At 46.7% G+C, this 25,863-nt stretch overlaps 2 protein-coding genes and 1 long non-coding RNA gene across 3 annotated transcripts in view; 2 read left to right on the top strand and 1 right to left on the bottom strand.

The window, feature by feature from the left end:
• Sdad1 (SDA1 domain containing 1) overlaps window positions 1-25,863 on the top strand; it is a 162,229-nt gene that overhangs the window by 57,811 nt on the left and 78,555 nt on the right. The gene's annotated exons all lie outside the window — the stretch shown is intronic.
• On the top strand, window positions 879-25,791 carry Ppef2 (protein phosphatase with EF-hand domain 2). Its single transcript, XM_075942924.1, has 16 exons — window positions 879-963; window positions 3,839-3,966; window positions 4,106-4,163; window positions 5,255-5,418; window positions 6,647-6,761; window positions 7,668-7,714; window positions 9,102-9,268; window positions 10,021-10,057; window positions 10,135-10,284; window positions 12,707-13,099; window positions 16,022-16,207; window positions 16,863-17,005; window positions 21,124-21,230; window positions 22,239-22,402; window positions 23,567-23,654; window positions 24,935-25,791. Exons 1-16 carry the CDS (start codon window positions 909-911, stop codon window positions 25,165-25,167), a joined length of 2,235 nt encoding a protein of 744 aa, XP_075799039.1. The 5' UTR covers window positions 879-908; the 3' UTR covers window positions 25,168-25,791.
• Window positions 21,842-24,252, bottom strand: LOC142832481 (uncharacterized). The gene is made up of 3 exons (XR_012907230.1): window positions 23,963-24,252; window positions 22,166-22,491; window positions 21,842-22,006 (listed from the first exon to the last, which is right to left on the bottom strand). It is a non-coding gene; the product is annotated as an uncharacterized LOC142832481 (long non-coding RNA).

Raw genomic sequence — 25,863 nt, forward strand, 5'->3', positions numbered from 1 at the left:
TCCAGCCTGGAATATTTAATATCTCAAAATGAATGTAAAAAGGGGAGTTAGGAAGTAGCTCAGCTGGTAGAGAGCCGGACCAGCATGCATGAGGCCCGGCATCACATAAACAGGCATTGTTGGTGCATGCTGCATGCCTGTTACCTAGCACTCAGACAGCAAAGACCACACAGACAGAAGTTCAAGGTTATCCTCAGTTACACAGTGGGTTTGAGGTTAGCCTGGAATACATGAGATCCTGTCTCAAAACAAAACAAACAAGTAAAAAGGGGCTGTGACCCAAAGCTACAGAGAAACCCTGTCTTGAAAGAACAAAAGGGGGAGGCTGTGGATATAGTTCAGTGGTAGAACGTGTGTCTAGCATATTCCAGGCCCCGAGTTTAATCCCAGTGCCATAAAACAATAGTAGCGCCGGGCAGTGGGGGCACATACCTTTAATCCCAGCACTCAGGAGGTAGAGTCAGGGAGATCTCTGTGAGTTTGAGGCCAGCCTGGTCTACATAGTGAGTTTCAGGGCTACACAGAGCAAACCTGTCTCAAAGAACAAAACAGAATCTAAGAAGAAAACGTGCCATTTGTTCTTGTGGGTGAGAAGGGAGCAAGGGTTTGTAAGAGCTTAAGGATGGCGGAGAGTATGAAAAGCATCTTCGAAACCTCAAAAGCTACCAGCATGCTTCTGGACCATGGAGGAAAAGCCAGTAGAGAATGAAAACCGGAGGGCAAGGGAAGACAAAAGCAGAGATAAACAAATGCCTGTGTGCAGAGCCTAGAGAGGAGGGGGTGTTCTCACAGGTCCTCAGACAGTTTGTTCCCTGTGAACTGAGGCTTTGTGTGACTCTCCCTCTGACAACTCCGCTTCGTTCCTTCCCCAGATCAGCTGTGTCCAGCGGGAGCTCTGTACCTCAGCCATGGGAAGCAGCTCCTCCAGCCAGCACCACTTCGCTTTTCAGAATGCTGAGAAAGGTACGCGAGCTCCCCTCCTTCAGGGCTAGCATCTGTGCCCAAACCCCTGCTGTGTGGGGCGGAACTCCTCAGGACAGAAGAGAGAGGGTCCACCGCACCAGGGTCAGTGGGGAGGAAAAACTGATGCCAATTCATGAAACAGGACCGTCTAACGTGAAAGAGGTAGAGAATTGAAGAGGAGCTGTTGAGGTCTGCAAAAGCCAGGCCAGTCCGAATCCTGCAGAATTCTGTTCATTAGGACTCTCTGTGCAGCTCTGGCTGCCTGCAACCTGCTACGAACCATGCTGGTCAAAAACTGGCCACTATTCTCCTGCCTCTGCCTCCCAGGGGCATGTACCAATACCAGCCCCCTCTGTAGGACTCTAAACTTTATTCCAAAGGCATAAAGGACACAAGAATTCAAAATAAGAAATTCTATAACAATATTTTTACCTCTTCAAAACATCCCTAGCTTCTGTGAAGAAAGGCTTGAAGAGAAGGTAGCAAGAAATGAATTTTAGAGCGACTAATGTCATCTGTATTAGATACTTTTGCATAGATGTGACCAAATACCTAACAGAACTTATTATTATTATTATTATTGACAGGGTCTCACTATGTTGTAGCTCTGGCTGGCTATCCTGGAACTCACTATGTACACCAGGCTGTCCTGGAACTTACAAAGATCTGCCTGCCTCTGCCTCACAAGTGTTGGGATTAAAAGCATATGCTACTAACCCTCCCCCCAAAGTATTTCTTAAACTGATAATGTTAACTGTCTTAGTCAGGGTTACTATTGCTGTGATGAAACACCGTGCTCAAAGAACTTGAGGAGGAAGGGTTTCTTCAACTTATGCTTCCACATCACGATTTATCATCAAAGGAAGTCAGGACAGGAACTCAAGCAGGGAAGGAACCTCGAGGCAGAAGCCAATGCAGAAGTCATGAAGGAATGCTTTCTTGTAGAACCCAGGACCCCCTGCACAGGGATGGCCCATCCACAATGGGCCAGATCCTTGCCATAGGTCACTAATTAAGAAAATGTCCTACAGGCTTGCCTGCAGCCTGCTCTCGTAGAGGCGTTTTCTCAGCTGAGGCTCGCTCCTCTCTGATGACTCTGCCTTGTGTCAAGTTGAGGTAAAACTAGCGAGGACAGTAACATGTGAAGGACTGGAATGGAGGAAACACTCACAACTTGTTCTGTGACATCGGGAGTATCCACTCTTCACAGAGTCTAATTACTTGTCTAGATGAAGATGCTGAGATGTAAGATGGTTTGCCGAGGCCACAAAGCTTGGCAGGGCAGTTTGGAGGAAGCCAGTCTCTGGATATTCAGCCTACTACCACAATGTGGAAATATCACACACACACACATGCACGCGCACACACAGTCTTAAGTGTGTAAAATCCTTGCCTTCCTTCCCAGAATCTTCAGACCCCAACTCTTCTACATATACAGCAATTCTCTCTTTCTCTTTCTCTCGTCGGTTTTTTTGAGACAGGGTTTCTCTGTAGCTTTGGAGCCTGTCCAGGACTATCTCTGTAGATCAGGCTGGCCTCGAACTCACAGAGATCCGCCTGCCTCTGCCTCCCGAGTGCTGGGATTAAATGAGTGCACCACCGTCCAGCTGCTGCTGCTGCTGCTGCTGCTGCTGCTGCTGCTGCTGCTGCTGCTTCTTCTTCTTCTTCTTCTTAGTAAATTATTTACTTATATCTTATGTGTATGTACATTTTGCTTACACATATGTATTGTAAAAGGTATATGTGTAGCAGGCTTTTTCTTTTGAGCCACTAACCAGCTCCCAAATAATGACACGGCAACTTATTGGTTATAAATGCTCAACCTAGCTCAGGGTCATATCTGACCACCTCTTTCAGCCAGTTTCTCTTTATCTTTTGCTGCAGTGGGCCTTTTACCTTTCTTTCCTTCTGTGCATCTTACTTTCACTGCTTCTCAAGTCTGGTTGGCAGCTGCCTGGCTTCTTTCTCCCTCAATCTCTTTTCCTCTCCTTTTTCTCCTCATATTTATTCTCTCTGCCAGCCAGGCCCATCTATCCTTTCTCCTGCCTCACTATTGGCCATTCAGCTCTTTATTACCCCAATCAGGTGCCTTGGACAGGCAAGGCACTAAACAAATGCAACACAAACAAGTGTAACACATCCTTACATCATTAAACAAATGTCACACACCTTTGCCTAGTTCAAATAATATTTTACAACACATATGTTTGGTGCCTTCAGGGCCAGAAGAGGGTGTCAGATGCCCTGGAACTAGAAATACAGACAGTTATGAGCAGCCACATAGTGCTGGGAACGGAACCTGGCTTCTCTCCGAGAGTGGCCAACGCTCTTAACTGCTGAGCCAACTCTCAGCCCCACAGAGGTTCTTGTCAAGTCATCACTTGTTTAGCAATGGACCCGCGGCACTAGCCTACAGATGCAGTTACTCTGATAGGCCGAAGAGAAGCAGGAAGGTGTTTCTTTACGTGAAAAGAAGACTTTTCTTGACTTAACCATCAAGAAAAAAAAAAAGAGCATAGATAGCGTCATTATATTCCTGGTTTCTGACATCCACCAGGTAACTGCAAATGTCTCCATTCAGACAGGGGTCAAGGTGAGGTAAAACTTCCAAGAAGTGAAAATCCAATAAACTGTCAGAGGTATTAGCACCATCAGTCATGGCAGGGATTCGGAGGGATGGTGAGATGGGCATGAAGGATCAAACTCTGTAACCAACAGTAAGATGATGCTTCCTTCTGGCATTTCCGCGGAGCTGTCCCCACCATCTTCTCCCCACCTTTACGGTGGGACAAGGTCTGCACACCATCCTCCCCTGCTTCCTGCTCCATCTCTGGGAGTTCCTGCTCACAGGCCTGTGTCTTTGTCTGTGTTATAGCCTTCAAGGCAGCAGCCCTGATCCAGAGGTGGTACCGGCGCTACATGGCCCGCTTGGAGATGAGGCGGCGTTGTACCTGGAACATCTTCCAGTCTATAGAGTACGCAGGACAGCAAGACCAGGTCAAGGTATGCCGGTGGGGATGGGGGACGGCCTGCCAGCCCGGGCAGCAGGCCTGGTGCTTGAAGGAAGGTTCATCCGATCCGAACCACTTCTGGATCCTGTTTCCCTCGTTTTTAAAGCTAACCTTATCTGGTTTTCCCACAGCTCCATGATTTCTTTAGCTACCTTGTGGATCACTTCACACCCAGCAGCCACCATGAGAGTGAGTACAGGAGCTGCCCTGTGACTGGTCTTCCGTCAGTGTGGGCAGGGTTACACAGAGGGTAGGTGGGCTGGGGAATCTGGTGAGATGGTGAGAGTTCAGGACTGAGGGAGCTGGCTGGCAAATGAACGACAGAGTAAACCTTTGGCCTGGGCTCTCCTGTAAACACACCTGGAGGCCAGAGTTTAAGCGCCAGGAGCTGGTTTACTAAGTGGCAGGAATCCCTGGAGGTGGGGGCGGGGCGGGGGTGGACTGGGATGGGGGGAGTGGAGAGAGATGCAGGTAATGGGAGAACCACCAGCAACTCAGGAGGCCTGGGAAATAATGAAAACTGAGCCTCCAGACACCAGGACCCTGGGGCCGTGTCAGCCTGGGTGTCCCTGGATGAAGACCTCCTGGAGAGAAGGATGTAGGGAGAGTTGACTCCATAGCCTTTCTGGTCTGCCACTCATGGTCCCTGCAATCCAGCAGGGAAAGCTTTGGCCTGGGCTTCCAGAGGTTGGCAGCTGGAGGAAGCTTCAGTGCTGGGAATGGTCTTAGACCCTGCTGTGCAAATGGCCCAGAAGCTTTTCTTTCTTGGCTTGCTCTGACCTTCCTCCTGACTTCACAGGCCTCTGCATTTCTGGATTTTCTCTGACCCATATTTTGATTGTTAAGAAAAAAAAAGATTTATTTTAAAGCATGTGTAGATGTGTGTATGCACATGTGAGTGCAGGCACCAAAGGAGGCCAGCAGAGGGCACCAGATCCCCCTGGATCTGGAGTTAAAGGTTGCTGTGAGAAGCCAGAGTGCTAGGAATCTAACTCAGGACTTCTGGAAGAACAACAGTTAGGAGCAAGCAGTCCTAACTGCTGAGCCATCCTATCTCTATCACCTCTTTCTGATTTTTAAAAAGTAAACATAGCTAGATATCAACTAATGATTGTATTGTCTCAGAAATAGAACCTCCCTCCTGGGCCCTTCCTCATCTCATGTTTTTTTCCCTATCATATCCTGGGCTGGAGCCAGTGCCGAGGCTGGGTCCCACTGCATTAACAATCCCACGAGGTATATTTCTAAGCTGGCCTGCCTTTGCCCTCTGTCTGGACTAGGGGACTTCCTGAACCGCATGTTCATTGAGGAGAGATTCACCCAGGATGTGGAGACAGACTACGAATCCATAGAGGTGCCCGACAGCTACACGGGGCCACGCCTCTCCTTCCCCCTTCTTCCTGACCACGCCACTGCCCTGGTGGAAGCTTTCAGACTGAGACAAGTAAGCCTAAGTGGGATTGTGGCTGCCTGCTGACTTGCATTCCTGAGTGAAGACAGATCAAACCATTGCTGGAAGTGTAGCCAGGAGCCGTGGTCCAGGAGCCAGTCTCTAAGATCGAAACCTTTGCCTTGTTCATTCGGCCCGCAGGCAGGATGGCAAGGGATGCCAGGACACTCCCGCTGAGCTGAGGCCTGGGGATGCAGCGGCCCTCATCCAGCTGACACACTAGTGGTGTAGGAAGACAAGCAACAAACTTGACTCATTAATCGGTACAGAAAGTGATGAGAGCTAAGGAAGAGGGGGCAGGAAAGATGGCAGTTTTACAGAGTCTGGGATGAGATGTCCTGCAAAGGTCCAGGGTGGTGCGGGATATACATGAGCTATCTGAGAACGGAGTAGTCTAGACAGAGGAGCAAGTGCTAAGGCCCTGTGGACTGTTCAGGGATCTTCATGGACTGTTCAGAGACCTGGGAAGGCCATTGTGGTTAGCAAGGAGAAGTGCGGGGACTAGGTAGGAGATGCAGTTGGCAGAAGCTCCAGAATGACCTTCCAGTTTGCTTTTTAAAATAGCGGGGCCCCATGCCTCACAGCTTTAATCTCAGAATTTGGGAGGCCGATCTCTGTGAGTTCCAGGTTTGCTGGGTCTAGAGAGTGAGTTCCAGCAGTCAGGGAGGCAGTTCATAGTGAGAACCTCTCTGACGTAATTATAAAATCATAGCACTTGCTGAGGTGAGACTGGCGTTCAGGGTGAGGGCTGAAGCAGGGAGACCTGCTGGTAGACAATGGTCCAAGCCAAACACTCACTGTCTCACTTTGAAACCCCCATGGCCAGTGGGGTGAGAAGTGGCTCGGTTCTGAGAGGCCCGTAGTTCACGGTCCTCCCACTCTTTGCCAAGATGAAAGAAAGCAGTGTAGGGGTCGGAAAACTGCTTCCTAGCAATGTCAGGATCCGCCCACGCTACCAGTGTGTGCACTAATTCCTGCTTTGCTACTACGGACATGCACTGCTCCCTATAGGCAAAGAAGGGTTTTATAGACTAGACAGAAAGAGGGGGTGGTTCTATGTTTACATAAGGGAGAAATGAGAGAGAAGAAATGAAAACAGTTGAGTGAAGAGGATCCACAGTTTACAGGGTTCCTTTTGGGGTCCAGGGTTGGCTGGGCATTCTCCAGCAAAAGTGGGACCGCCAGTGTTGTTCTATTCTGTCCCTTTCCTTCCTCCCAGTAGCAGCTCCATGCTCGCTACGTCCTCAATCTTCTGTACGAGACCCGGAAGCATTTGGCCCAGCTGCCGAACATCAACCGGGTCTCAACCTGTTACAGCGAGGAGATCACAGTGTGTGGTAAGTGCCCGTGGGAGCCGCCTTCCCTGGCTAGACACAACCCAGAAAACACTGCCGTAGCGAGGAGTCTGGAGAAGGAGCTGAGCCAACGGGAACATGATGGCACGTGAATAGCGTGTCAGCTCACCATTTACACATACGTTCCACACTTCCTTAAAGGAGACGTGGCTTGGAGAAGCCGTTCGTAATGACCCCAAGCTCACATTCCATCCTGAGAACAAAATCACGGCAACAACCAGCCAACCAACAGCAAAGAACAAACGAAGAAACCCCACCCGGCCTTTTGTATGAGCAGACGTATTATTTTTTTTTTGTACTTGAGCCGGTTTCAAGGCTTATGGAGTATCGAGACTTATGATTCCCGTCCATACACACGTCTCTCCCACGGAGAGCCCTAGCTGCCAATCTTCGCCATTCGCTGGTAGCATCCATGCAGAAAGAAGCTCACGCTCCAGCTGAAAGAGGTACACACAAGGGGTTGCGAACAGGTCCAGCTGATGTGTCCTGCCCACTCTGCAAGCATGTGAACATTAAGAATCATTGTTTCTACATGTGAACAGGAGATTTCTTATGATGTTTGGATTTGGTAACTTCTCTTGAACAGTCTCCCAACGCTGGCCCCAAAGTGAGCAGAAGCATCTAAGGAAAGTCTCTCACCCCTTACAACCCTGTATCATTCTTCCCCATCTCCGCTTCAGCAACAGCACAGATTAGTTACTGTTCGTGAGAATCGTGAAAAAGAAAAAAGAAAAAAACATTTTCAGCTTTTCCATATCAAGGTGAAAGGGAAGCATTGTCCTCAGATCAGTAACTGTTGGTTCCTTCACTTGCTTGGGTTTTTCCAGGCACAGTAGTTTTCTCGCTAAAGAAGAGTCACCATGAACTAATATTCCTTTTATCTTTTAGGAGATCTACATGGCCAATTGGATGACTTAATATTTATATTTCATAAGGTATGAACATTTAAATTCAGCTACTTTCTTGCTCTGAGGCTTAAATTAAAAGTTTAAATATGCCTTCCATTACACAAACAATTAGTCATAGTCTGGTTTTTAAAAAAAGATTTATTTTTATTTTATATGTGTTTTTATTTTGTCCACACTTATTTCAGCATACAACATGCATGCAGGCCCATGGACGCCAGAAGAGGGCGCTAGACCTCTTGAAACTGGAGTTACAGATGGTTGGGAGCTTCCGTGTGGGTGTGGGGAACCAAACCTGGGCTGTCTGGAAGAGCAGCCAGAGCTTTTAACTGCTGAGCCATCTCTTTGGCTCCAATTGCTTGGATTTTTAAAATATTATTTTAAATGATTCATGTGTCTGTACAACACATGACCTAAAAGTCAGCTTCACTTTCGGTTCTGGCTTATTTTTATAAAATTTAGGCAAACCCAATGATAGGCAGTTGGAACTATTATTAAGCAATTGATTTCCTATTTTTCCAAATAAAGAAGATTATTATGAAAGCAACCAAAGTTTGTTTTTATATCCATTTTAGCTGTAAGTAGAATATATAACAAAGTGCATATTCAATATTTTATTAGTACAATATTACTTTGTATGTACCGTATTTCCAAATCATTATATATAATAAAAATAAAACATAAGAAAAAAAATATATTTTTTTACAAGATAAGGTGTGTCTGTGTAACAGTTCTGGTTGTCCTGGAACTCACTTTTTTTTTTTTTTAATTTTCGAGGCAGGGTTTCTCTGTGGCTTTGGAGCCTGTCCTGGAACTAGCTCTGTAGACCAGGCTGGTCTCGAACTCACAGAGATCCGCCTGCCTCTGCCTCCCAAGTGCTGGGATTAAAGGCACGTGCTGCCACCACTGCCTGACTCTTTAAAAAAAATGGTCTCATGTAGACCAGGCTGCCCTCCTTCCAACTCACTATGTAGCCCAGACTAGCCCTGAACTCCTGATCCTTCTTGCCTCTCCCTTCCAAGTTCTGGGATTACAGGGGTGTGCTAGCACGCTCAGCCTGGCATTATTTTATTTAATCCTTACGAGTCCACGGCAGTCATTATGACTTTTATCGTTGTTGTTGTTATGTACTTGGAGCTTAATAGTGACTTCCATGTCACAAGCCAGCATCCTTTGGTCCACACTGCAAGGCAACACTGTGTCTCTGATGGGCATCCTGTCCTCAGCCTCTTTGGAAAGGAAATACAGCACGGTGGGGAACACTTCCCTCTTCGCTGGTGTTTCCCTGTGGAGGAACCCGCAGATCACAGGACTGACTATTTCTGACCTAGCAGTCAGATGCCTGCTGCCTTTAACCTAATATTCTCTTCCCCCTCCTTCTTTTCCCCTCCTCCACGGCCTCCTTTTGGGTTGGAAGAACGGTCTACCATCGCCAGAGAGGGCGTACGTGTTCAATGGTGACTTCGTGGACCGAGGCAAGGACTCAGTAGAGGTCCTGATGGTTCTGTTTGCCTTCATGTTGGTTTATCCCAAAGAGTTCCATCTTAACCGAGGGAACCATGAGGATCACCTCGTGAACTTACGGTACAGGCCCAGACGTGCTGGCTGTTGGGTGCTTGCTTTCAGTTGTAAAAGTTACTTCTCTAGAGTCCCTTATTACAGATGACTTTAAACATGGTTTTCCTAGGGCTATGGCTGTAGCCAGCGATGGCGCTCTTGCCTAGCATGCCCAACGCTCTGGGTTCATTTACCAGAAAAAAAAAAGTTTTCTAATTTCTGAAAGAACACACAGCATACAATATTTTAAAAGATTTTTCTTTAACTTTCATGCTATTTTACTATTGAAATAAGAATATATTTCTAGGGGCTGGAGAAATGGCTCAGTGGTTAAGAGCACTGACTGCTCTTCCAGAGGACCCGGGTTCAATTCCCAGCACCCACATGGCAGCTCACAACTGTCTGAAGATCCAGTTGCAGGGGATCTGACACCTTCACACCAATGCACATAAAATAAAGTTAAATAAACCATAAAAAATATTTAAAAAAAAAAGAATATATTTCTAATGTATAAATATTTTTAGCTTGAAAACAATAAGGATTCACACAGAGAAACCATTAAGTCTAGACAAACAAAAAGAATAGAATTTAAATATCTCACAATTTCTCTACCCAGAAATAATGGCAAAATTGCAAACTTCTTGATGCTGACTCCTAGTTCTCTCTCTTTTTAACATATTCTAAGGGCACAAAAATAGAGTAAGCACTTTTATAAGATGTGATCGATCACGCCATGGCCTCTGTCATTAAATGCATCTTCATGTGTGCTTTGTGTCCAGATACGGCTTCACCAAGGAAGTGATGCAGAAATACAAGGTGTGCCCCTTCCCAAGTCACCCTTCCCCCGCCTCAGGCTGAGATTCGCGAAGCTGAACATCTTGTCGGTTTCACAGATACACGGGAAGAAAATCCTGAGGACGCTTCAAGATGTCTTCTGTTGGCTTCCACTGGCCACACTGGTTGATGAGAAAGTCCTTGTTCTTCATGGAGGGGTCTCAGACAGGACAGACTTGGACCTTCTGGCTAAACTAAACAGGCACAAGGTACTAATTCATGAGCCGATAGAAATCCCACCTCTGTCTGGTCACATTGTTAATGGAAAATAAATGTTGCCTTGCATGGTGACATTAGACATGGTGAGAATGTGGAGAGAAGGCTGAGGGTTCACAGCTGGGCTCAGGGAGCAAGTGTGCGATAATCCATTAGCAATGTCTGTCATGGTCACATAAGAGGGGAGACCAGTGCTGTGTGTTTGTCATCCTTGATTTAGATCATTCTAATTACCTGTCCCTTAATGCCATCACCTGAAGAGCCTCTAGTTCCCAAATGATTCATATCTGAATCGTCTCCAGCCCCCACACTTAATTTTTAAAATAAGGTTTAAGCAAAATTTCTTATCTGTTTGCGTGCTTTGCCTGCATGTATATATGTGCACCATGAGTGTGCCTGCAGGGGTCCAGTGAGGGCATCGGGTCCCCTAAAACAGGAGCTTCCTATGTCAGTGAACCACAATGTGGGTGCTGGGAATTGAAGTTGAGACCCCTGTAAGAACAGCAAATGTTGCTCCATCTCTCCAGCCCCCATATTTAATCTTAGCTGGTCCTCCCACCTATCTCCTCCTTTCTCCCTCTTCCTGCCCCCACCCTCACTTACATTCCTGAGAGTGTAGGGCCTTAGGACCTAAAGCCAGTTCTTCATTTTTTTCCCTTGTTAAATCTACATGTTGCCTGGCACCTGATTTTTTTTAAGCTTGATATTTCACAAACTTTGAGCTCAAACCTTCTGTTCAGCTATGTTTCCATCTGGAGGCAGAGACAGCAAGCCACGGGAGAGCCAGTTATCTCATGGGGAGAACCCTATGGAACGCTGAACGCACTGAAGTGGGAGGGACTTTGGAAAGAGTCGAAGCAGCAGTTTGTTTTCATGGCTCAGCACATGCTAACTTCCTAACATTTAGCTGGCAAGGCTTTTGGCAGGGCTGGCGCAGCTGCCTGTGGGGAGTACCGCGGGGCGTGGAGCTGCGGGGCGGGGGGGGGGGTGGGGCGAGGGTGGATCCAATTAGGCTACTGGGTCCGGAGCAGGAGGAGTCTTGGTATCTTTGCATCTCAGTTTCCTTGGCTGTCTGTAAAGGATGCTACCACAGAGCTGGTGAGAACATGGGTTGGCTTACGTGAATTGGGCAGAGTACACCTCACCAGGAAGCCTCAATACACTGGAACCCGAAGTCTCCCATAGAGTCGAAGTTAGAGACATTCCTAGGAGCGGGTAATGGAATCCTTAAAGTTCCCTGCGAGGTGACGTGGGGTGTGTGTGTGTGGGGGGGGGGGGTTGTCACAGCTTTTCTTTGAGTCTGCAGTGGAGCAGGCTGACTAGGAACTGGGGGATCTCAACCCGTCTCTCTCCCAGCTGTTAGGAAAGGATCCGGCAGCTCCTGTCCAAAGTCCTTACAGCCTCCTTACCTCTACACAGTGTGGTCTCTTCCCAGCACAGTCTCGCTGGCCCTCTCCAGGACCTTTATTTGTTCTTGTCCTAAGCCAGTCCACCCTAGATTTTTTGTTTGTTTGTTTTGTTTTTACATCGGTTCCCGCGTCCATTTGCGCGGGGAAGGGAGGGAGGTGAATCTGTGCACATGCGCTCCTCAGCCTTCCTGGTAGCCCTCCGCCCCAGGGATGGTTGTCTTTGTATTCATTGCCCCGCAGTTCCGTGCCAGACCTCTGTCTTTCTCGAGAATGATGTTCTATTTATTTTCAACTTGGTCCCAGCCCCACGATGACTGAGTCGGTGACGGGTCAAGCTGAAAAGGGTTTCCCCTTTCCCTCCCTTGTCCCTTGTGCAGCGGCGCGTAGGGTCACAGCGTTTCCAGTTGCCTGTCTAGCAAGAGTCCGCTTTTCTCGATTCTAACGTCAGCCTATCAATCGCGGCAATCCAGGACTTCCAGCAGAGGGCGCCAAACCCCGCACAGAATAGATTTTTTTTTCCTCTGTGTATCCTGTGTCAGAGGCATGATCTGCTCGTTCACGTTTTATGCCCTGGTCCCACTACTGTTCCATTCGCGGGTATCATTAAGCAAAAGAATGATTCCTTAAAACAGGATGATAAGACTCATGTTGTACACAATTTTCCCTCGGAGATACAAAATGTTACTATGGTTTTTTGTGAAAATATGTTAAATATGAATACTTTAACCATGAAATACAACAACAACAAAAAAAGATATAAGCATGCCAATCACGTGTTTGAATGTGGTGGCGCTATGGAATTGCTGCCCAAAGTTCTAACAGTCGCTCTCAAGATCTGGGCTTGTCTCGGCCCAGGAAAACTGCAGAGAGAAGCATGGTTGGTGGCCCCCAAGGTTTAGGACTGGCCCGTATGCTGGAACCATAGTCTGAAAAGACAGTGTTTCATTCTTACAACATTCTGTGTGTTTATTTATTTGTTTGCTTGTTTGTTTATGGACACGTTTAGATTGTTTCTACCATGAGGTGCAAAACGAGAAAGGAAAGTGAGAATTGGGAGGAGCAGAAGAGAAAAGCCACCCAGACAAGCTCTGGACAGAGACCTACTCCGTGGTTTCTTCCGCAAAGCCGCTCTCTGCCCTCGTCGCCTTTTCACCCGGGCTCTGGCTCTAAGGCCTACAAAACCTGCCGCTCCTGCAGCATTCCCTGCAGCTCCCTGAGCCCCAAGGAGCAATCCTGGCAAGTGCGGCGCTCGGTGGACCTGGAGCTGGAGCGGTGCCGGCAGCAAGCCGGCTTCCCAGGGATCAGAGAGAAGGGGGAGCCCTCGCCCTTGGCCCCAGACACCCACTGTGATGCGGGTGCGGGACAGACACTGGAGCCCACTCCTGAGGAGTGGAAGCAGGTAAGTGTGGTTAGCTGCTGCTTCTGAGGACATGCCTGCCATCTAGGAACCAACAGATCTGAACTCCTGTAAAAATGCAGAGGTTGCCCAAGGGCCCTCTGAAAGAATAAAAATATGAAGAAGAAGTGGGGAGAAGTGGGTACCTTTGGGGGATGGAGGGGGGGCTGCCATGGTATGCCACTAAGCAAACACGCCACACACAACAAAGTTAACACAGGAGGTTTATTATGAGAGGGGAAGAGTGAAAGGCCACGTCGGAGTGGGGACAAGACAGGCAGGCAGGTGGGGGGATGGAGAAGAAGGAAGAAACAAGAGGAAGAAAAGCAAGAGAAACAAGAGGAAAGAGGTAAGAGAGCGAGCTGTGTCTGGCGGACACTTTTAAAGGGTGCACACGTAACACAGCTGATGGTGGAAAGGCTCCTGACGACCGCTGATGACGTAAGAGCTTTGGCGGCAGAAGCAGGCTGCTGCCCCAGAGGAAACGAACACCCACTTTCTATCAGGAAGAGGATTAGTTTTGTCTAATAACTCATGTTAAGTTTGTAATGAGTGGGGAGAGGCTGCAAGGGACTGTCGACCACAATTATCTGTTTCAGGACTTGGCATCAACAGGGGATGCATGTTAGGTCAACCTCAGTGGATTCTTTTCCATGCTGATTTTATGCAAGAAGCTGGCCACTATAGTGCAAAACTTAGAGAACTGGCCAGCAGCTTCTGGCCTTGTCAGGAAAGTATGGGCTTCCCCAGCTCTCTGGAACTCTGTCATTTGGCTTCTACTCCCTACCTGCAAGGGTGTCTGGGAAAGTGTTTATAGCTGGGCACATTGCTATCCCAAACACAATCATTCTGTCAGGACAGAGGAAAGCAAATGGGGCAGATATGGCCGTGGCCCCGAACAGTATGGCCCATCATTTGCCAAAACAGTTGACTCAGGCTAACTGGAAGAGGCATTTGCAGGGACAAGACCATGTCAGGGAGGCCCCGAAATGGCTGGCCTGCTGTCTTGGTTAGGTATTGTTGTTCTGGTTTGACTTTGTATTTTGAGATGTGGGTTTCTCTGTGTAGCCCTGGCTGTTTTGGAACTCAACACATGCCAGGCAGGCACGCCTGCCTCTGCCTCCCAAGTGCTAGAATTAAAGGCATATGTGACCATACCTGGCTGCTATTTCATAAGGGTTTCTATTGCTGTAATTAAACACCATGACCAAAAGTAACTTGGGAGGAAAGGGTTGATTTTGCTTCTACTTCCACATCATGGTCCACCATGGAGGAAATTCAGGGAAAGAGCTCAGACAAGGACCTGGCGTCAGGAGCTGATGAAGGGGCCACGGAGGAGTGCTGCTTACTGACCCTGGAATGCTCTGGCTGTTTCCTTAGGTACCCCAGGACCACCAGCCCAGGGGTGATGACCTCCCTGTGGGATGGGCCTGGTGTAAGGATTATTAATCAAGACAGTACCCCACAGACTGGCCTGTAGGCCAGGCTTACTGAGGCATTTTCTCAGTCATGTTCCCCTTGTCTCAGATAACTCTGGCTTGTGTCAAGTGACATCAAACTGTTAGCACACACGGCGACCAGGTTGAGGTGATGTTGGTGGTTTGGGGCAGTTATAGATCTATGAAAACTTTATGGTGGTGTCATTTGTCATCTGCAAAAATGGCAGTTTCATAGAGTCCATCCAACAGAGAGAAGAAAGGAGGGTGAAGAACAGAAGCCACACTCTCCCCGAGTTCTTGATCTGGGCTTCAACACCAGCATACACTTGAATTTAAAATGGAGGCCTCTCATTTCGTGACACCTGACCCAATAGTGTGCAAATAATTCAAATGCATTTTTCCTGGAAAGTACATTCTGGCAGTATTATTACCATCCCTCCAAATCTGTGGTCCCTGCGTCTGTGTTATGTAAGACCGGCAATGGATACTCTCCTGAGTGTGAGCAAGATGGTGGAACTGCTGGAAACACTTCTCAGGTCTTCTGCAGCTTTCTGTCGGAATCCTTAAGTTGCTTCAAAAAAGCAAAATGTTTGTTAAGCTTCTCCAGGACCACGGCTGGGGCCCCTGAACACCACAGGGAAGACTGTCCTGCCATTTCTAGTTCTGCCTTCGCTTTGGAGCCAGGGTGGATGGGCCTGGGATGCAGGCTCTGAGGGTAACAGCCCTTATCCACAGCTGCTCCCTGACCAATGCAACCCCTTCTGCATGCTGACCTTTTATATAAGATTTATATCCAAGAAAATGGGTCTGTGCTTGCCAGCCAATAGCCATGTATGAGTGTACATCCACTTATGAAATAGAACATTTCTAAGCTGCATGCCTGTGATCTCTATTCTTGGGAAGTGGAGGCAGGAGGATCTCAGCCAGCCTGGGCTACGTGAGACCACGTCTCAAAACAAACAAACAAACAAAAAAACAAACACAAATGAACAAGGAAGAAGTCTCAAACACTTGGAGGCTGAGGTAAGAGGGTCATGGTGAGTTCAAGGACAGCCATGGCTGCTTAGCAAGACCCTGTCTCAAAACAAGCAAATAAACAACCCAAGCAAACAAGAAAAAGACGAGACAAATCTTTTTAAATGCAGCGTTGGCATCCAAAATATAAACATGGGGCTGGAGAGATGGTTCATTGGCCAAGAGTAAGAGCACCATGGGTCCCTCATCCAGAGGGATTTCCAGCATCCATAGGATATCTCAAAACCACCTATAACTCCAGTCCCAGGGAACCCAACACCCTCTCTGGTCTCCTTGGACAAATAAAACTTCAAAATAAATGTGTCCGATATCGATTGCATAGAAATGGATTCATTTCCATCTTATTTTTCCCTTCTTTCCTCCCTCCTCTGCTTCCTCCTCCCCACCGGCTTCCTCCACCTTCTGTTTTTCCTGTGAGTGACTGAGTGGTTGTGGACCTTGATCTTCGCAGGTGGTTGATATTCTGTGGAGTGATCCCATGGCTCAGGAGGGCTGCAAGGCCAACGCTATCCGAGGAGGAGGCTGTTACTTCGGGCCTGATGTGACAGAAAAGTTGCTGGAGAAATACAAGCTGCAGTTCTTGATTCGCTCACATGAGTGCAAACCTGAAGGCTATGAATTCTGCCACAACCGCAAGGTGGGCTGAGCTAGGGTTTGTTACCTACTTGCCCAAGAGAGCTAGGTACTGTGTGTGCGTGTGTGTGTGTGCGCGCGCGCGTGCATATGTGCACATGGAAACATAAAGTTAACACTGAGTATCTTCTTCCGTGCTCTCCACCATATTTGTTGAGGCAGGTCACTCACTGATTCTAGAACCTACCAATTCATCTAGCCTGCTGGCCAGTAAACACCAGGGGTCTGTCTATCTCTTCCTCCCCCACACTGAGATTACAGATGGGTACCACTAGCCCAGCTTTTTGTGTGGATGCCGGAGAGTCACACTCAGGTCCCCGTGTTCCACGCAGCAAGCACTCTCCCAACAGAGCCATCATCTCCACTTTACAATCTTACCTTGGACTTTTACAACTTCTTTGTTTTGTTTTGTTTTTGAGACAGGGTCTCTCTACATAGCCCTGGCTATCCCGGAACTCACGATGTAGACGAGGCAGGCTTCGAACTCGCAGAGATTTGCCTGCCTCTGCTTCCTGAGTCTTCCTGAGATTAAAAGCATCACCACACCCAGCTTTTAACATTTTAGATTTGAAGCAGCCCCGACGTGGGTTGGTCAATGAGGTTGAGGATGAAGGTTCTTCAGTGTGCATACATGCCATGACATTTCTGTTTTGATTCAGGTGTTGACCATCTTTTCTGCCTCCAACTATTATGAAGTTGGCAGCAACAGAGGTGCCTATGTCAAACTGGGCCCAGCCCTGACTCCACATATCGTGCAATATCAAGCTAACAAGACGACACACAGCCTAACCATGAGGCAAAGGCAAGATTTGCAATGAGTGGTTATCAGAAAGAATTTTTCCAAGTGGTGGTGGTGCACACCTTTAATCCCAGCACTTGGGAGGCAGAGGCAGGCGGATCTCTGTGAGTTCGAGGCCAGCCTGGGCTACAGAGTAAGTTTCAGGACAGCCAGGGCTATTACACAGTGAAACCTTGTCTCGCGGGGGGGCGGGCAAAAGAAAGGAAGGGGGGAAAAAAGGAATTTTAGTGTTTTGAAACATTAGATGTCATTATTTTTATTCAAATTCTCCAGAATTTAGCTACGTTCCTATTAATGTCTAGAATAGACATTGTACCAGAGTCCCTGTCTTGTTCTCTTTGTTGCTGTTTTTATTTTTTTTATTTTGTTGTTTAGTTTCTTTTTCTTTTGGAGACAGGGTCTCACTGTGTAGCCTTAACTGGCCAGGAACTTGCTATGTGTACCAGCATGGGCTTGAACTCATAGAGATTCACTGGCCTCTCTGTCTTCTGAGTGCTGGGATTAAAGGTTTTTGCTCAGCACTGGTTTCTCTCTCTCTCTCTCTCTCTCTCCCTCTTTCTTTTTCCTTCCTTCCTTTCTTTTTATTTCTTTTTGCCTTTTTTGAGACAGGGTCTCATGTAGCCCAGGCTGGCCTCAACCTCACACGTAGACAAGGATGACCTTCATTCACTTCCGTTCCTTCTGCCTCCACTGCCCAAGAGCTGAGAACACAGGCAGGCACTATACCACAGCTGCCTAATTCTGTTTCCTGATACTATAATGAAATGTCCGATGCACAGTATTTACAAATAAGATGAGCTTATTGAGCTTATAGCTTTGAAGGCTGGACGAGTAAGATTGGGCAGCTCCTTGGTCTGTCCTTTGGTGAGGACCTAAGTGCAGGTGGCATCTCATCATGGGTAAGGAAGGACTCAGGGAAAGATCACAACTTGAGATGGGAAACAGACAAGGGAGGGGCTTAGGTTTCATCTATTTTAGTAGTTTTCTCACAAAACTCAGTCAAAAGTCCCACGAGAACTGCCTTAATCTCTTGGGTGAATGTGTGTGTGTGTGTGTGTGTGTGTGTGTGTGTGTGTGTGTGTGTGTGTGTGTGCATGCGTGCATGTGTGTGTGTGTTGACCTAAGGACCTTGTTCTCAGCCCCGCCCTACAAAAGTTCCATCACCACACTGCGGTTCAAGTCCCCCACACATGAACCTTTGGAGAACGTGTCCTAGCAAACTAGAGCAGCCTGCTTCTCTTCCACACCCTCTTCTCTTCAGCTTCCCATCACTGATACAGGCGCCTTTGGATAAGATCCAGGTGTCAGACCTCCAGATGTCAGGCCACTAAATCCTGTCAATGTTATTCTATTTCCTGCTACTTGGGAATGGTTTGTGTTACCCCAAGGGGTAACACACTCGTGGGACTTGGCAAATAGATTTCAGAGCACAGATCTGCTAACTGTGGACCTTTCTGGGAAGGAAGCCTGGGCTAGGATCTGACTGGTATCTGTTGAGATGATTTGGAGTTGTGACTCTAGTGGAGAATTTAATGTATGTGGAGAGTTATAAGAATTTACATGCATTATCTCACTCTGAGTTTGTGACATGTACCTATTTTATTTGATCCATTTCGTGTTGCTAGATGAATCCACCAGGAAACAGAAATTAGCTCAGCCAGCTTGCAGTGAGGCTGGCAGCCTGCACCCTGGCACTCGGATTGTAGCGTCCCTGGGTTTAATGACTGTTCATTATTGCCTCCCATGGGGAAGAGGGCTTCGGGGTAAACGAGAGCTTGCTGAGAGGTCCAGCTTTAGTCTGAACAGTCTTCTTTAATTATTCAATCAAACTAAATTAAAAATCAAAATGGACAAAGTTAGCATAAATCAAGTGGGTGGAGATTTAAAATATTAAAGATTTAACATTGACTTTGAGTCCAACCTTTTTCAGAAAGAAGCGTGACATAAAATGTAAATTTCACACAGAGAATGAACCTTCTCGTTAATCCAAATCACCCTTGGATGATTAAAAAACAAAACACAAAAAACCCAGCCACCTGAGCTTCCCACAGGGCTGGCTACTCAGCCGCTCCCGGGGAATGGACCTAGAAGACTGCAATCTTCTAGGACTTAGCTGTTGTCACTACAGAGTCACCGTGGGGGTCTGTGACTAGTGAGCTTTAATAAGAAGAGCAAATAGAATTCCTCTTATGGTAAACACTGAGGGAGTGCGTTAAGTTACTAATTACTTATTATAAATTACTTATTACTAAGTTACTAATTAATTATTATTAAACCACTTAGCCTAATTTCCCCCAGAAGTCACTGTCAACAGCATCAGCCACCTAGAACACAATGGTTAAGTTAGAACTCAATAAGGGGACTGTCCCAAGGCCTCAAGGCCATCAACTCTGGCTTGCCTTTCTCAGAAGAGCCTGGTTCAGAGTTGGTTTACTGTTTAAATTCACGTCCTATGGAACAGCATAGCCAGCCTGGGTTTCAGCTGGCAAGGCCATGGCATCGTGTCATGACGGTGCTACCCACTTCAGAGGGTGTGGAGGACTGGCGAGACAGTCTAGGCAGGCAAGCTGGCCAGACGGCTTGGTGGGTAAAGGCATCTACAACCAAGCCAGACAACCTGATGTCCACACCTGGGATTCACGTGATAAAAGGAGAACCAACTCTTGAAAGTTATTCTCTGATCAACACACGCATGCAGCGGCAGTTATAGACACACACGCACGCACGCGCACACGCACACACGCACGCTACATGCAGAGTTCCAGGTGATACAGAGAACCTCATCCAGACAGAAGGCTGTCTAGACATTGCTGCCCCAGGTCCCTGCCTAACTGTCAATGCCTACTGTTTAAAGGGCATTATTCAAATGGCTGCACTAACCAGTTCTTTTTAGGGTCTATAAATCTGTTAGGTTCTGGTGTAATCACAAATTCTAGACATATCTTGTGGGCTCATACACCCAGGCAATTTGGACCAAGTTCCAGATAGCTCCCCGCAAAGGTTACTGGAACCTGCATATGGGTTGCTAGTTAAATAGCTTAAATTAAATGAACATTTCCCTTAAAAAAAAATAACAAAAACAAAACCCCATTTCTTTTTATTTTTTTTTTCTTTGCAACAATGTCTCATGTAATCCAGGCTACCTTTAGACTTGCTAAGTAGCCAAGACTAACCCTGAACTCCTGAACCTTCTGTCTCTGCCTCCAGAGTGCTGGGATTATAGGCATGTATCCCTATACCGGGTCAGTGAATAGCCTTATCAAGCATAACAAAAATGCTTTAAAAAATAGTTATCACTTGAAAAAAAAGGTTAGCTGATCATTATTTATAGAATGGCTGGCTCTTTGATATAAACAAATTAAGTACATTTGTTTTCTATCTCTTGTCCCTTCAGTTATAAATATTTGTCAAGTATCTATTTTGGGCCAAGTGCTATGCCCATAATTATTTGGTTTACCCAATAAAAATGAGAAAATTGGGTTAGGGCCATAGTTTGTAACTACAATACATGTTTAGCATGGGCAAAGCTTGATTTCAACACTCTTTTTTTCATCAAAAAGTAATTTTAAGAAACTTGAATTAGTGATTTTTGTGTTTTTATGTAAACACAAATATCATTTTCTACTTAATATAATAATATGAGGAAAACATCACAATTTAGGATGAAAACAAATGTAACATAAAAAGATGATGCCAGGCTTTCTACAAAATGCTCACTATGAATTTTCTTATTTAAAGTACACTTTCACCCCATGAGGCCTTTTATTCCTTTATGTCTGCTTAGAATACTTGACAGCAGGGGCAATCTGGGTTTGTTTGTTTTTTTGGTTTTTGGAGACAGGGTTTCTCTGTAGTTTTGGAACTAGCTCTTGTACACCAGGTTGGCCTCGAACTCACAGATCACAGAGATCCGCCTGCCTCTGCCTCCCAAGTGCTGGAATTAAAGGCACATGCCACCATCACCCACCCTGCTAGTAGAGGGAGAAATAAGAGATGGAATACTTCCCTCCAAAGTTGAGCTCTTGGGAGCCAGAGGTACTGAAAAGAGAGGAGGCAAGGGTGGGAATCCGGGACTTATCTTAGACTCAGCTTTTCACAGACCCCTTCTCTTTGGGTTCCAGGATCAGCAGGGTAGAGGAGTCAGCCCTGAGAGCCCTGCGGCAGAAATTATTTGCTCATTCATCTGATCTGCTTGTCGAATTTCAGAAGCACGATGTGGACGAGAGTGGTAAGGACAAGAAACGCACCTAGGGAGTCTCAGCGGGCTGGAGCGTGACCGTGCTGCCAAGGAGAAGGGAAAAGGCACAAGGGAGAAGGGGATGGGATGTTTGTCCTGGAGGGACAGAGGACTGCCTCTGGGTAGAGGGAGACAGACGTGGCCCAAAGGCAAAATGCAGTTTATGAAGGGGGAAAGAGGAAAGCCCTCGTTAGGATGACATGCTTAGTGAGGATGAGGTGTTTCATTTTCAATTGGGCATGTTAATTAGGTGAGCCAAAAGGAGGCTTTGCTGTTGCACTTCAATACTTTGATAGTTGGACTTTGGTAGTCAGTCTCAGGAGGAGGAAGTAGCCAAATAAGGGAATAGACCTTGGTGGTATCCATGGTTTAGCAAGGAAGAGGGAAGGGGGCGGGAGGGCAAGGCCTGGCAAAGCCATGTTTGCCATGCTTGGACCTGTTAGAGAACCAACCCTTCAATACACACACACGCATACACACATATATACACGTACATATACAAATACTTACACGTATACATACACATACATACCTATACACATACATTTTATAATATTATTTACAATCATCTTCACATACCCAAATTTAATAAACAAAAAAAATGCATCATTAAGTTTTAATTATAGGCAGACACAGAATTTTATATCATATTTGACACACACTTATGCTTCGTTGCCTATCTGAAATTCAAATCGGCCACCTTGCATTTCATCTGGCAAGCCTTGTTTCCAGTCAGCTCTACCAAGAGAAGGGGCGGTGCTGCCCACCTGTAGTTCAAGAATGTCAGGATAAGAAAAAAAAAGAATGTTTATCTTAAAATGAAAAATAAAATCACTACCCGTAATTACATTGATGTACTATTAATAAAATTATAACACACATACACACACACAAAAAAAAAAAAGAATGTCAGGATAAAAACGTACACATGGCACGCACGTCCTGCCGGAGGAAACTCAGTTCTAGGCAGCAGCTCAACAGGCCTGGCCGTTTCCGCAGGCACGGTCACCCTGAGCGACTGGGCAGTTGCCGTCGAGTCTGTGCTGCACCTGGGCCTGCCATGGCGGATGCTCCGGCCACAGCTGGTGAACAGTTCCGCGGATAACGTGCTGGAGTACAAGTCCTGGTTGGAGAGCTTAGCCAAAGAACAGCTGAGCCGAGAGGTAAGGGGGTGACTGGGGTGACCCGGAGCACACCGTAGCCTCAGAACCCCCTCAATTCTGAAACAGCTGTTTAGGGCCCCAAAGGCAGGCTGGGGAAAACAGAAGCAATTATTTGTTATGTTCCCACGTGTCAGACTGTGTGTTCTGGGGGTTTACATAGCTGCCTCAATGAATCCCCCCCAGCCCCCTAGAGGTAGGTGTTACCCTGTGCTATTAGAATGCATTGCCCATAGAGCTTAAGACGTTAGCCTGGGGTTAGAGAATCCCTCAGCAGTGACTAAACATGGGCTAAGGGTGTACTTTGTGGGAAAGCATGTGATTAGCATGTCCAAAGCCCTGGATCAACCTCCAGAGCAAAACAGACTCAAGTCTACTGACTTTAAATCTCATTTTGTTTTCCTAACACTGTCTGTGACTCTTCCTCTATACTAAAATACTAGTAAACAAATAGTTACTGATAATGCCATTAAGTGAGACTTTCTGTTATGTGCTTTTGAAAGAACATCCTTGCTGCAACATAATTCACGTGTTCTGTGAATTCCCCCACCTGGAGGAACACAGTTCGGTAATGTGTAGCGCATGCTCATCCCTTGTTATCTGGCACGAGGAGGATGCTGGGGGCTGTGGATGCTCCAATCCCTGTGTGGAAAGCATGGTTGTGCACATCCTCCAGCAGACTTCAATCTCTAGGTTACTTATAACATCTAATGCAATGCAAATGGTATGTAAAAATCTGTGACTCTGGATTGTAGAGGGAATAATGATGGGAAAAGTCTGTACATGTTCAACACTGACACGATTTTCATCCATGGTTAAACCATGGATGCTGAACCTCTGGATGTAAAAGGATGGCTATTCTCAAATACGGGCAACCATCCGCCATAGTCAGTTTTAGAATATTTTTACCATGATTGACATTCCTACTTCACTCCAGAGAGGTGGAATAATAATAAAATAGCTTTGGTCTTTTTTTGAGAATGTATAATTGTCAGGGTTCATTGCGTGTCCTAAGTATATGTTAGGACAAAAAAAGATAAGGTGGTTTTATTATTTATTTATCTATTTATCTATTTATCTATCTATCTATCTATCTATCTATCTATCTATCTATCTATCTATCTATCTATCTATCTATCTATCTATCTATCATTTATTTTCTTACAGAACATCCAGTCGAGTCTTCTGGAAAAACTCTATCGAAACCGATCCAACTTGGAGACGATTTTTAGGGTCATCGACAGTGATCATTCAGGTAAAATGACCTATTGTCCTGTCACTGCTGCTGAGCTGTCCCCAGCCGTGCTCCCCAGCCGTGCTCCCCAGCCGTGCCCCCCAGCCGTGCCCCCCAGCCCTGCTCTCCAGCCCTGCTCCCCAGCCCTGCTCCCCAGCCCTGCTCCCCAGCCGTGCTGGAAAAACACTTTCTACACCAGGTGGTCTTGGTGAGATTTATTAGTATCTGTTTGGGATGGACTCCTCCCGTGTTCTCTAGCCTGTAAACTCCCGGGCTCAAGCCATCTCCCTGCCTCACCCTCTTTAGCTGTCCCAGATCACAGCACTCACCTCCACTCCTGGCTTCACCTGGTGACCTTGAAATCTTTGTTTAAAAAAAAAAGAAAAGAATCAATTGCAGGCCAGTGAGATGACTCAGTGGGTAAAGAGGGACTTGCCTGAGAATCCCCAGAACCCACAGCGGAAGGCGAGGAGAGAAATGACTCCTGAAAGTTGCCCTCTGACCTCCACATGTAGACTGTGGCTCGCGTGGACAAGAGCACACATAAACATGTGTATGGTTGTGAGCAGAGACACTACACTAATAACCACAACAAGAAAAGCTTAGCTGACGTGAGCTGGGATTGGCCCTGGTCAGCCATCTGAGAGGCCTTGGCCTGGGTTCAACTTCTACAACTGCCAAAAACCAAACCGAAAATAAACTCCAATGAACTGCCCATGGGTCCAAGGGCTCTTGTTATGTTATGAGCTGTTTTGATTTTTGAGGTGAGGTCTCAGAACACTATCCAGGCTGGAGTCTAAGTCTTGGGCTCAAGCAAACCTCACACCTCTACATCTCATGAAGCAAGGTCAAGTGTGCCCGCTTACACACGTCTTGTAAACAGTATGAATAAGTGTAAGACTAGGTGGAGTTAGTGTAAGACACCCACGGCTGACGTTTGGGGCAGGATGATGTATTTTGAAGGGTTCATTTTGCGCATTGTGTGGTGTTAAGCAGCAGCCCTGGCTTTTGTCCACTAGATGCCCGTAGTACACTACTCTCACGTTTGCTACAAATGTAAAATGTCTCTAACATTGCTGGACACCACCCCCTGCCCCAGAGCATAGCTGCTCCCCGCTGAAAAGCACTCATGATCCGCGCTTTTCTGTGGTGCCCTTGGGAGCTTATACTTCACCCTGGGCCTTGGGGTCTGCGTCTGCCTACTAGCTGGGGAAGAGGTTTCCCCACAATAGTCAGACAATAGATACTAGCACCGTAACTCTGTAACTCTATGGGCTCACTGACTTCTCCCCTCTTGTAAGGATTCATCTCCCTGGATGAGTTCAGACAGACGTGGAAGCTCTTCAGCTCGCACATGAACATCGACATCACAGATGACCACATCTGTGACCTCGCCAGAAGCATCGACTTCAACAAGGATGGCCGCATCGACATCAATGAGTTCCTGGAGGCCTTCCGCCTTGTGGAGCAGTCCTGCTCTGAGGGCCACGCCTCTGCTTGCTTACAGTCCACAGACACTGCAGAGAGGGCCTGAAGCCCTCCAGGTCCATGATGAGCTAGCCTGGCCTTTATCACCTACAGTGCCTAGAGGCAATGAGAGCTTAGGGCTCCACATAGACTTGGGGGACTTGATGCCGAGAATTTGTCACCACCAGGCATTGGAATCCAGAATCACCTATTTGTGAGTTGGTGGGCTATGCATGGTTTGTGTGTGTGTGTGTGTGTGTGTGTGTGCGCGCGCATGTGTATGTGTTTGTGAATAGATAGTGGTCCCGCCCTTATCTCAGAATCTTACAAAGTAGAACTTGGGTGTAGGTATGTATAAATTCTAAAATATACTCTAGTTATCACTGATAATTTAACACCCTCATTGCTTTCATTTCATACCTTTTATTTATTGTTTTAAAATGTTAACTTGGTGAGAGAAAGGTTTTTAAATTGTATTTACTCCTATGACTGGTACCACCCTGACTGCAGCCTGGGATGAGGACAGAAGGTTCAGTTCATCTGTGCCCTGGCTTCTGCCCCTCAGCAACAGTGAGGTAACAAACAGGTATTGATTTAACTCATTTAACTTATGGCAAATCCGAACACAGTATAGAGAATTAATATGATAATCTTTTGTTTAGCTCACCTAATTAAAATTTTATGTGTATGGATGTTGTATCTGTGCTTGTGACGTGTGCACAGTACCCATAGAAGCCAGAGGATGATATCAGATCCCCTGGGA

Source organism: Microtus pennsylvanicus, chromosome 12 (genome assembly GCF_037038515.1).
Source record: "Microtus pennsylvanicus isolate mMicPen1 chromosome 12, mMicPen1.hap1, whole genome shotgun sequence".
In the NCBI taxonomy this organism is placed as follows: Eukaryota; Metazoa; Chordata; class Mammalia; order Rodentia; family Cricetidae; genus Microtus; species Microtus pennsylvanicus.